Source organism: Asparagus officinalis, chromosome 1 (genome assembly GCF_001876935.1).
Source record: "Asparagus officinalis chromosome 1, Aspof.V1, whole genome shotgun sequence".
Taxonomy (NCBI): domain Eukaryota; kingdom Viridiplantae; phylum Streptophyta; class Magnoliopsida; order Asparagales; family Asparagaceae; genus Asparagus; species Asparagus officinalis.
The window spans coordinates 131,166,079-131,178,466 of record NC_033794.1 but is presented as its reverse complement, the minus strand read 5'-3'; the positions used below and the strand labels follow the sequence as shown (position 1 = coordinate 131,178,466).

At 37.3% G+C, this 12,388-nt stretch overlaps 2 protein-coding genes across 2 annotated transcripts in view; both read right to left on the bottom strand.

Moving 5' to 3' along the window:
• The window catches only part of LOC109823552, a 4,315-nt gene extending 593 nt beyond the window's left edge, over positions 1-3,722 (bottom strand). The window contains exons 1-2 of the mRNA XM_020389855.1: positions 3,306-3,722; positions 193-292 (exon numbers count right to left, since the gene is read on the bottom strand). Of these exons, the coding sequence (XP_020245444.1) occupies positions 193-292; positions 3,306-3,594 (389 nt within the window). The 5' untranslated portion in view covers positions 3,595-3,722. The remainder of the gene's footprint in view (positions 1-192; positions 293-3,305) is intronic.
• LOC109823492 (IQ domain-containing protein IQM1) lies at positions 5,240-8,544 on the bottom strand. The gene is made up of 10 exons (XM_020389796.1): positions 8,456-8,544; positions 7,753-8,305; positions 7,532-7,646; positions 7,372-7,437; positions 7,187-7,275; positions 7,001-7,088; positions 6,682-6,819; positions 6,498-6,590; positions 6,311-6,412; positions 5,240-5,889 (listed from the first exon to the last, which is right to left on the bottom strand). Exons 2-10 carry the CDS (start codon positions 8,250-8,252, stop codon positions 5,497-5,499), a joined length of 1,584 nt encoding a protein of 527 aa, XP_020245385.1. The 5' UTR covers positions 8,253-8,305; positions 8,456-8,544; the 3' UTR covers positions 5,240-5,496.

The following is a 12,388-nucleotide window of genomic DNA, read 5'->3' as shown; positions in this document are numbered from 1 at the left end:
AATCCAACATTCTTTTCTTTAATTTCTCCAATTAACTACATGCTAAAAGCCTTTTATTTTCCAAGTGTGATCAATGTCTTCAAGCATGCAGAACTTAAAAAGTACTTAAATTTTCACCCAAAATATAGTAGACACACATGACATAAAAGGCACACATGTACTAGAGAGATTAACAGATCGATAGATAAATACCGCGCAAGGTAACCATGAGTCCTCTTGCGCTTGATAGTGCTTGGCTGGTAGGTTCTTTTAGGGAGCAGGAGCAATGGATCATTTGATAAAGCATCATCTCCTGAAGGAGAGAGAAAAATAAGCATCAAGTGAGGCCACAGGACACATTTGCAAAAAAGAAAGCATGCCAATGAAAAATCAAAATATAGGATCCAGCTATATTCATTAAGGAAAAGCTGGAACTGTTCGCAGAAATAATTGATATATTAATGCATGTTCGAGCTGATACAAATACTTTAGGTAGAGGCAAAACTAACAAAGATCAACATTCTTCAGCATGATAGAGACGCATATGATAAGAGTATACAGAAATAAACAACATAATCAAGATTAAAGCTTTAAGACCAAATGAATAAGAGCATGTTTAAGAACTTTAGATTATAATTTACTTGGGTTATAATCCACAAACCATTCATGGATTATAACCCAACTGGATCATATGGTCCAGAGTGCTTGGTAAATTTGGTGGACTAAAATCAATGGTAGAGTATTTGGCAAATGGGTGGATTACAAATATACCGTTATTGTCAAAATGACGAAGAAGTGCACAAGGTGGGTGGTGAGTTATTAAATGAAACCTGAGATTTTGTGAAATTATGAGGGGTATAATTGTCTTTTACTTGATCAAACCCCATAGATTTTAATCCACCGAAAAAATAACCTTGGGTACCCAGATTATTTTTTGGTGTTATAATCCAAAATAATCCGCTTTTCAGACATCGAGAATATTTTTTGGTGAAATTATGTTTCCATAATTTTGACCATTTACCAAAACATGCTCTAAGTATAACCAGATATCGTGATTTCACTCAGACCCCCATGTTTCTTTCCTTTTCCTATTGAAGGTAAAATACAGTGTATAATCCAATGTTTTTAGATACTACCAAAAATAACCTCAAATATCTAAATAACTGAATATGTATCTAAATTATGAAAACATGTCTAAATGAATAATCACGTTAATGAATGATATCCTTATATTTTACATATCGGTTATCTTGACAGTAAGGCAGCGTGCATTTAATTGCAGAATTGGGTTATGGGAGTTCATATGATCATCTTTAACATCCAACGTAACCAGTCACATTTTGAAAAATTAGATAGGACACTCGTATTTTATTACTATTTCAACATAACCTAATCAAAATCAGCAGTTAGTCATCTACTTCGGCCTATCAAAATTTCAGGGTCCTAATACGTGTTGTTCCTATAATTATGATACATTTTAATTTGGGAAAAACACTTCCACACCCTGAAAGATTCCCTGCTTTCCTAAACTTTAATATATTTTCTTGAAGTTACCCTATTTGATCGAAGCCCTAAATTTATTTAATACTTATTTTAACTGTCCCTCTCACCACCACCCTCACCCGTCCCCCACTCGACTTACAACCATCTGGTCCATCCCTACTCTCTTTCGCTACAACGGACCCCACCAAATACATTCCCCCCCCCCCCCCCAAAAAAAAAAAAAAAAAACTCCTCTCGCCTAACCCACATACCCATTTGCCCTTCCCTCTGCCCTTCGCATATGTTAACATGAAGTCCAAGATAAAAAACATGGTATTGTGAGCATACACAAACCTGATTGTACGTGTACAACATACACAACAATTCATCACGGTCAACCAGTAATCCCAAAGAAACACCAGGTAGACCTTTAGCACCACAATCTGACAAACTAGTGTGCTCAAGGTATTGGGGTTTATACGCTTCAATACAGATATCAAGCTCACGCAGAAACAAATAAAGAATACAAAAGTCAATTACAAACACACAGGTTTAATGTGGTTCACAAAAGTCCTACGCCCACTGACAATAACAGAAAATTATTTCACTAATTAGAAAAGAGAACACACAGAACACATCTCAGATCTGAATAAACTCTCTCATAGATGATACAACAACCTCTCATTATCTTCAATCTTACAAATGATAGAGAAAACTATCTAATTATCGAATTTTCTATCTTAAAGGTGTTCTGTAAAGATGGAATTACTCTATACATACAGGATTTTTTTTGAGTTAACTTCACATATCCCTTGCTTGGTTCTTACATGAGGGAAGGGGCATAAAGAATCATTCTAGAACTAACCCCTGAACTTTGGCGCGCGCGCGTGTTTATTTTATTTTTTTGGTGGGGGTTCACATAAACCCCTGAACTTTAAACCCTTTCTCACAAAATCTCCTTTGCAAATGACTAAAATGTCCTTGAGAGAAGAAAATCCCAAAAATTGTCATTTTCCATTTATAGGAACCTTACGCCCTGCCCTAAATTTTGAGTTTTTTCTAACAAATGTTTTATTTATTTGAAAAATTACATGTAGAAGGTTATGATGATAAAAGTTCAAAGTTCAAGGTGGCGTTTATCTAACCATTATCCACGTATAAAAAATCCTCAAAAATAATCTCTACACATCGTGCATCAATAGGAATGCCAAACTGGTAACAGATCGCGTCTGTTGGAGATACGAAAGACGTCGAACGCAAACAGCCTACCGTCAGAAGTAAGTAGCTTATTTTTGGTTGTGTTTTCAGACAGTAGACATATGTCGACTGCGGGAACTTAACAGTTAGAACTATGACTTAGGGCTTCTCTGCAGAGCTTTGCTGCTGATGAACTAGGGATTGAAAACATAAACTGGCAACTCATCAGAAATGTCGGATGCTCTTAACACCATAATTTCGGTCAGAGTTTTAAACGGACTCTCATGTAAAAATAGCTGATCTCAGATTGCAAACTCATTTGCCCACAACGTAAGTTTCTCAATGTGTAACATCCATAATACAAAATAACAAAAACTACTAATACCTCCATAAGGTTCATCAGTTCCTATCTCAAGCACCAGAGGAGGAGATAAAATAGTTAACAACTCCAATTTAACTCAATATATCATTTGCTTATGATTTTTCCAATTTGCTTATTCATACATCCACAGCCTATAACCAACTTTTGCTGAAACCTAAAAGAAACTAAAATTTGAGGGTACCCAAAGCCTTGATAGCTAAATTTTGTAAAAATATGAAATTCAATGAATAACCAGCAGTAAAAAGAGAGGGTTTTTCTCTTTTACCTTCATCATCGATGAAGAATCGGAGAGAAGGGAGACCACAAGGGAAGTAAATCCCATCGGGAGAAGCTATTCTCTTCAGGGCATCAGCGTCTCCTCCTCCAGCATCAGATTCTTGAACACGGCTAGGGTTCCGATCGATCCGCATCTTGTCGAGCAGCGAACGAAGAGGAGGAGGATTCGAGGAAATCTGAAGCAAATTAGGAAGGACATTGTTTTGTTTAAGGGGGTTAGAGACGAGGAGGCGATTGATGAGAGATGACCCAGCTCGAGCTAGGGTTTTCGTCGACATTTTGAGCTTTTTCCTTCCTCCTCTTGATCTCTTTATTAAATTAATTAATGATGGAACGCTAAAACCCTAGTTTTTTTTTGGGTTTCCTGCGTTGGCTTCGGCCGTGTAGAGAGGATCCTCTGCGTTCTACCCTCGAGGTTTAAGTGCTGACAGTGAACACGGGCCCAAATCCAATTAAGTTTAAGATGGGCCCCCATGACTTCCAGTAACACATGTTCACAATACACTAGCCATGATTTACGGCCGAAAATGGGCTGCTGCACATGGGAAGGCCTTTCTTACGGTGATACAGCCGAAATATTGCAAGTTCAAAGGCTCGGAATGTTTTCAATATGTTAAGTCCATCCTCTACGCTATCCAAAAGGTAACGGAGGGACCATTACATAATCACAACTATTGATTATGTAGTTGGTGGTTGTAATTTTTTCTTGAGTGTAAATTAGGAATGAGCGCAATACACGGGGGTATGATGAGTGTTAAATTTAGATTGCATCATAACCGCGTACTAAATAATCAACGATTGAGATTAAAAGTAGTGGTCTCTCCACTACTTTTACTTTTTTTTTTTTTATAGTGGAGAGGATCCAAACCTTATGTTATGTTGTATTGTATGATGGGTTGTGATTTTTTTTCTTCTTTTATTGTGCATGCTGTGTACAGAAGGCATATCCTTCATCTGGCTTCCCACTGTACCCCTTATTTACACAGGCTTCGTCACAGTCGGCGGAGCACAAATCGGCAGCCTTGAACCCGAAATCTCGGCCGCATTTCTTCATGCACTCGCACCAGCAGAATTGTCCAGCGCTGCTCATCTCCGTCGACGATATAATAATGACAACCATGGAGATCAGGAGCGCAGCTAACGTTTTCTTGTTCAATGCCATCCTTAATTTGTTTAATTTGGTTTCTTTTGATTATTAATGTTCCGACTCTTTTTTGGTTTCTCTAGAGGTCTCATTTATTTATTTATAGGACAATTTGGTGGCAAAACATTTAAGAGGGGTTTTTTTAAGCTTTGAGTTAATGCTCAGAAGGTTCCGTTATTATGTTTAGGGAATTAATCAATGGAAGGGTGTGCATATATATGAGCTTGTCGTTGAGGTACGGTAGAAAAGAGATAATATACAACGCTATTTATGAGGGTTAATCAATTTTAAAACCATTGTTTAAAGACTAGGAATAACGCAGGCCCCTCGCAAGATATTTGTTTGCATGAGTTGAATCTGAAAATTTTAATGCGTCCTCTGTGGGCTCTTAAAATCCCTAGCCATTATATCAAAACTCCGAAGTTATAGTAAAAACCGAGGGTAATTATTTTTTATTCTAACATGACTCACCGAATAGAGAAGATTAACAGACTACTGAACAAGCAAATATCAAAAGTTCCGAAACAAAATTTCAACCCAAGATCTCTTTCCAAGTCACAACTGAATTGTACGGTCAATTATCCGTGACAAATTTATATCATAGAAACTCAAAGGACGGATGGAAATTTAGACTAGGAGAAACAATGTGCAAGTCATATATTTGAATTTATAAGTCAACTTTCAGTTCAAGTCAAATTTGTATTTTGACTCAATTGTTTGAATGGAAGCTATATTCAACAATAAGTTACTGTATACGACAAAATACAAGATGAAAGATAGGAGATCAACAAAGTTTCATGGTTCAATAAAAGAATTGATACAGGTATTATCACTTTATCAACAACGAAAGAATGACACACACTCTACAAAATCCCTCACTGGTGTGCAGGTCTTCGCTTCATGGTACCTCAAAAATAAAAAAATAAAAAAAAAGTGGGGAAAAACTTTCTTGGTTCAGCCGTATGTTGAACAACCCAACTAAATTAACCTAAGTTAAACCGTTAAAAATTCTAAAATATCAAACAAACTGAATCTTTTACAGTCTTTTGGACTTCGGAAGAGTAAGAGAAACTGTAGGAGTTGGAATGCCCATATAAGCAAGCCTTGGAGAGAGCCTAATACGAGGGCTCGGTCGAGGGGATGGAATAGGGATTTTGTTTCCCATAGGCGAAGGGATAACCCTCGGCGACAGGTTAACCTGTTCCAGCGCCTTGAACTGGAGTTCAGTTGGATAATCTCGGACACAGCCAATACGAGGTCCAGTTCCTGTGCTCCATTTGCAGGATAAACGACGTCCCAATGCGAACGCATCTTGCCTGCTTGAAGTCTCCTTTGAGGGTTCTTTTTCCACCACCTTGGCCCTTTCTTTTATTTCCTGGTCATTGGTGATATTAATGGATGGGAATTCATCATCATCAACCGAGCATCTCTGCATAAAAGATGGTCGCTATTAGTGATTTTGAGATTGGTTTTTCACAGAAATGAGAATGTTATGGAGGAGTTTTGGGTATGCACTAAGAGATGGTAAGAACCGAATGCATTACTAGGAGGTCATAGGTTGATCCTATTGATGCTAGAATGAGAGAATGGATTGAGATGGTTAGACTATGTGCAATGAAGACTACTAAATGCGCCAGTTAGAATAAATGATAAGATTGTATTTAATGGAAAAAGGATAACTACAGGTAGGGATAAGGTAAATGGTAATAGTTGATGAAAAATATAGCCCCTGAACTAAATGGAAAAATATGATTCATGTAGCTGATCCTAAAATCTTGGGATAAACACTTTGTTGTGATGGGATTGGTCTTTTATTGTTGAATGCTCGAAGAGGAAATGGTTCACAATACCTTGACATTGGTGAGGTCGACGTTGTTATCTTGAAGGAAGCTTATAAATTCCTTGAAATTCTCTTCAGTTGGGAGGTAATGTCCACTGTATGGCCATATAGCCTGAAAATTACCAATAATAAGAAGTTAGTATAGTAATTATTTGGAGTAGTAATATGCGATGCAACTGTAGTAGTCTGATGGATACCTGTAGGATTCCTTCTTTGACGACCATTCTTCCTGCAGCTGTTGTAGCTCCCCCAGATAGAAAGCTTGAATGTTGAAATGATCCTTTTTTCTTCTGCTCATGAAATGATAGAAACTTTTAGACCACAATATTACAAGAAGAATTTTACTTCATCTGATGATATGAAACTCTAGTAGGATTTTACCTGCCCCACATACAGTGCCCTCGTTGTGCTGAGAACAAAAATCCACTTTGAACCTTCGGCAGTGTTAACAGGGATTTCTCTTTGTTTGTATACGAGCTTTCCATCCTCCACAATGACTTCATATGCCTCCCTCTCTTTCTGCAATTGAAGCGGCCAACAAATTCATAAGTCATCACATGCAAAATCGACTTGGTCATAAGGTCTAATTGAGGGATCTAGTCGCAAATTGTAGTTTTTTTTTCTAAGGATTATTTAGTCTGATTTAGGTCTCAAAGTAAGAAAAAGAAATTGATAAATTGGCATTGAACAAGGAACATACAGGTCCAAGATATTCGATGCACTGCTGTTGAAGATTGCTTCGTCGGCACTTATCAAGATTCACTTCTCTTCCATCTCCTACATCCAACCTTCATTTTGTACCAAGAAAATATTAGTACAGAGAAACAACGAAAGCTGACAACTTGAAGAAAAAAACAGCATCATGTAGCAAAACGTATATATTTACCAGTAGAAAAATGGTTCAGTGCTCTCGCTTTCGAACCAAACATCATAATATAGATGCAAGTTGTGCCCATAACGGTGTCGTGGGTCTATCTACATAATCAAATAATGGGAGTTAAATCATCAGAACATCCTCATCTGATTATATCGATAAACAACGAAGAAGAAGAATAAGAAGAAGAGACTTACTGCTTCGAGCCAGTGTTGGAGTGCTAGCTTTTGTGCCTTTTCATCTTTGGATAAACCTTTACCCACCTAAAGCAAATCAAAAAAACAAAGCATGAGCTTTACATAAATACAAGGCATTTCAAAATGTCTAAGATAAATTGTTTATTTTACACGTAATTACCTTGGCTGCCCTAGTTCTAGCTCTTGCCCAACGAGAGACGGCACTCTCTGGTTTCTCTACATCGAAGAAAGATATCGAGCTATGCTTCAATGAAGCAAAATCCAGTGCTTTCCACCTGAAAAACCCAACAAATTAAATCTCAATTACAAAAAGCTCTGAATTGTGAATTTGTGAACAGAAAGAAAGAAAAAAACATAGGATTAAAGGGCTTGTAGACTTACCAGAGCTCCTCAACTACAACAGCACAATCTGCTAGATTTCTTCGAGTTCTGTAACTCTTGTAAACCTTTTGGAGCTTCACTGCTGCTGCATCGCGCTCGCTCAGAGGCCTCGGTGAGCTAAACTCTGAATGCTGGCGGTTTAAGTAAGTCGAGGGCTTCTCTGAAACCGGGGCTTGATCCTCTGCTGCCTTAAAGGTGATGAGATCCTCTGGTTTATTGAACGGAATGGAGATTTCAAGCCTATTGGTTTCTTCGGCGGGCTCCCAGTTCTTGAAGCTTAGTGATCTCTCGATGGTGATCGAATCAGGCCCTTTGGCTTTCGACTTGATTCCCGATTCATTCCTCTTGAAACTAAGTGATCTTAGCGTCATTTTGACCGCTTCGTTCTCACCGAAGCTGAGGGATTTTGATAACACTGCTTCAACTTCCTTCATGCCCCAGATCGTGCTCCTCATCACATCAATCGAAATCCATGAAAGCAAGGAAAAGGACGTGCCCATGAATCTCAAAGCAGCTCTCGAGGTTCAAAATTACCGGGATTTCCCTGTAAAAACTAAATTAAGAAGGGCCATCATCAGCTCGCTACACACAAAAAAAAGAAAAAAAGAAAAAAAAAAGAATTGCCAACTTTATAGAAGAACCCAACAAGAAATCAAGACGGATAAATATCTTAAGGATCAAAGGGGACCCGACAGGATGCTACCTTACAAATTAGTTGAAGGGATTCAGTAGCCTCTGAAGAGTTGATCGAGGAGGCTAAACTTGATAGTGAACGAACAAAAGAATGAATGAATGAATGAATGAATGCAAGTTGTGAGCAGCCCCCCTTGGCTTATATAATAAATGAGTGCAAGTTGGGGAGCAGGTCCACTGTACCCTTCAATTACGTAATGCGGACAAAATGATGGGCAAGACCTCAGTATAATTTTTCTATTCTACGTAGAATTCAAATGTTTGTGCGCGTGTCTGTGGGGACAAAAAGATGCATGTCATGGGTGCTAGCTGTTCTTCTTTCTTCGTTTTCCCTTGATTCTTAGGTGTGGGAATTTTGAGCAGCAGAAAACTCTGACAGGTCTTGAACCCTTTGAAGGGTTCAAAGATTTCAATTTCAAATGGTCAATTCTTCATTGGGATGGGTTGAAATGTTGAATGAGACTTGAGAGGGGGAGGGGAGGGGGGGAAATCATACAGAGAGGGTGTTCGATCTGTTGAAAATGTTAATTTCGAAGTTAATGATTGCACTGATTATCCACCTCGACGAGGGGTCCTCGCCCAATTTTGATAGTAAAATAAAATAAAGGTCGTTATCGTTCCCTTTTCTAATGAATTTTTTCTATACAGGGGCATCTGTGCGATGTATTTTTTTTAGAACCCCGTCCAGAGGGATAAGGAGGTCAATTCAGTGGTCGGGTATTATTGATCGAAGGGTTTCCAGGAACTTGTAATTTTCCAATATTCTGGTCAACATGTTTTAATATTCTAAGTACGTAGCGTGTGATGAATTTGGAGTCTTGTGCATTTACTATATCGATCCTAATCCTTTTAATCATCAAAAAATTAAAAATTGCGACTTCGACATTTTTTGATTATGAACCTTTGACAAGTTCAGTTATCTCATCAACTTTGTCCGGCACCAAAAAGAAGCACCCCATCTCTGACAACCTAGATTTCGCACCACGTGGGTCAACGACTTTAGTTGATTAAGATTATATTGAAGAATTTCAGAGGTAAGTACTCCTTTGTGACAACGGGGGTGTACGTGATGAGATTTGGTAGCCAAATTAAGTAAATTAGATATTTTCTTAAAATATATTTTATTTATTTTTATTTATTTATTTTTTATTTTTTGGGAATAGCCCGTATAAGGTGCATAGAGACAAATCAACACGAAATATTTTAAAAATCTTGATGTACTCAGGGGCTGTTTGGTTGTTGTTGGTAAAGTTGTGTATTTATGACACAATTTGAAAAATTGTTGTCCACCTCATCAATTTCACTTTTATATTTTTCTTTGTTTGTTTTTTATTCCATTGGAATCATAAATTGCTTGTTTGGTTTGTAAATGCAACTTTAATTGTTTGTTTGGAAAGTGTAAAAAGTGGTCCCTACTCAAATGATCATATTGGTTGGAATTATTTTTTATTATTTTTTCCTGATTTTAATGTCAGTTTTCTCCTAAAATCATGTCTTTTTTTTTATGAAATCACTTTACAAGCCACATCAGCATATGAAATCACTTTACACTATTTTCACAACTACAAACAAACAATTGAAAGTGATGAAAGCTGACATTGGGACCCACTTTTTTACACTTTCCATCCTTTTACATGGTAAAAACATACAACCAAACAGCCCCTCAGCTACGCTTGTTCGCTAGGCGCATTAATATTTTAAAAATCAATAGAAAAATAGTAGGATTTAGGTATTAGCACGCTGGATAAGTTTCTTGAAAACACAGCAGATAGTATAAAATATTTAATGCCCCCTGAATTAATATTCATACCAAAGAATTGACCGTCTTCAGATTGCTGCCGTATGATGCGAAAGTGATTGCTCTCTCAATGCACCAATAATTCAAACCGGTAGATACTTTCACCACCTGATAAATGTGACCTAAATTGTTGATGAAACTACAGTTTGACTCAGGCTGCGTAAATATTAATCCATTGTGATATGGACTACAAAATAATACAGTACTCTGTTTTCTTGACCATCCAGTAGCTGGATTGGCCTCCGACAAGTGACAGGGAAGGAAGCGGGTAGCTTTTATTAACACCACAACTTGTTTCGTTTATTCTAGTGTATCAATCAATAAATAAATTAACGGCCGTACAGTTGTGATGTGGATTTTTCCTCTACTTTATTTACTCTCTCTGCTTTAAGAAAGAAATAGAATAATAAAAACAAACATTTGCCCAGTGATATACCTATGCAATAATCTACTCCTATGTACAATTGGGAGAATCCAAGGTTCACTGTTTATGCTACAGTAAACACTAATGCAGTAGTATTACTGTACGTTCGTTAATTTAAAAAAAGCAAACATGATTACTGTAGCATGAAAAAAAAATATCGCCGTGCTTTGCACGGACAGCTCACTAGTCTGTAGTAGTAAAGGTTGAATAAAGAATGAGGTTGGATGGATGATAGGAAATAATATGTTATGTTAAATAGCGTCGGATAATGAGAATGGGTTATGTATTGGGTTTGATCTAGGGGCCAGTTGTCACACAACATCCCCAACCAATAACAGATAAAATACCGATTTAATAAATGTGAGATGCATTGATTCAATTGCTGCTTACAACAGCAGAGCAACAAAAACAACAACAAAACTAATACGAAAATGAAATGCAGGAGCATAATTAACCGACATGAAATTTATTGAGACGGTCCACTTGATAGAATATTTCTAGAGTTATAGGCGAGCACCAAAAGATCAGAAACATCATGTAGCGAACGACTCAGAATCCAAATCCCAAGCATCATCGTAAGAGTTCCAACAGGATATGTGCTTTGATTTAGCATCACTAACAAGATTAAGGTGTTGGATTTAAATCTAATTAAATCTAATTGTGGGCACCTATGATTAATCAATGTGTATTGATATCCTTAAGGATGATTTAAATCTAATTAAATCTAATTGTGGGCACCTATGATTAATCAATGTGTATTGATATCCTTAAGGATAACCCACTTAAAGTGATCAATCAATTTGGGCACCTATGATTAATCAATGTGTATTGATATCCTTAAGGATAACCCACTTAAAGTGATCAATCAATTTGGGTTAATGGGTATTTAAATAAATCATGTGGTTATATGTGCAGATATCAGGTTGTAATTGTAATTTGATGAGGGGCCAAATTACAAATGTACAACACCTATATACATGGGGTTATGGTCCCTAATCTAGGGTTAGCCACTCTCATTCTCTTATCCCCATCTAAAAAGATCCATAAGGGAGAAACCCTAAGATTAGAAGATCATCAAAACCCTAATCAGGTTTTCCTCAATGGATTCAGGTATATGCTTCCGCACTTTTTGATTCTTGTTAATCTCTTTGAATTAATCATGGTTTTATGATTTAGATCTCAAATATTAGATCTAACAAGTGGTATCAGAGCCACCGTTGATTTGTTCTAAGAGATTAAGATTAAAATTAGGGTTCTTTGATCTTAATTTGTGTTTGATTCAGATTTGTTCACGGATGAACAGTAATGTTTTTGATTTATTCGGATGAACAGTATCATTTTTTATTTTTTGGATGAACAGTAAAGATTTCCCTTTTTGTTTGGTTTTTCTTTCAATTTTGGATCAAAAGGTCATCTTTTATTCTGGATCTAATTTTGAAATAAAGTCGAGGAATTTTTTGGATCTATTTTCTTGTTTGGTCGTCGGTCCCCGTGCTCCTCGCCGGCGAAGTGTCACTGGCAGCGTCGCTCTCGACTCCGACGACGACGACGGCGTTAGGAAACCCTAGGGTTTCGACCTTTGGGTGCGGGAGCAATGACGGCGGCGGTTTCAGATTAAAACCCTCAAGGGGTTCGTGCGCGTGAAAACGTGTAGAAATTAAGGAGGTGATTACCTCAATTTTTGGCAAGGCTTGAAAGCTTCAAACGAACCTTGCGTTCGT

What these genes read in the sequence shown, in the direction of transcription:
- LOC109823492 (XM_020389796.1), bottom strand. Translation starts at nt 8,252, where the DNA reads ATGGGCACGTCCTTTTCCTTGCTTTCATGGATTTCGATTGATGTGATG. An exon ending in GTTGTAGTTGAGGAGCTCTG is followed by an intron (nt 7,647 to 7,752) that starts GTAAGTCTACAA and finishes TGGGTTTTTCAG; the next exon opens with GTGGAAAGCACTGGATTTTG. An exon ending in GCATCGAATATCTTGGACCT is followed by an intron (nt 6,820 to 7,000) that starts GTATGTTCCTTG and finishes CTTCAATTGCAG; the next exon opens with AAAGAGAGGGAGGCATATGA.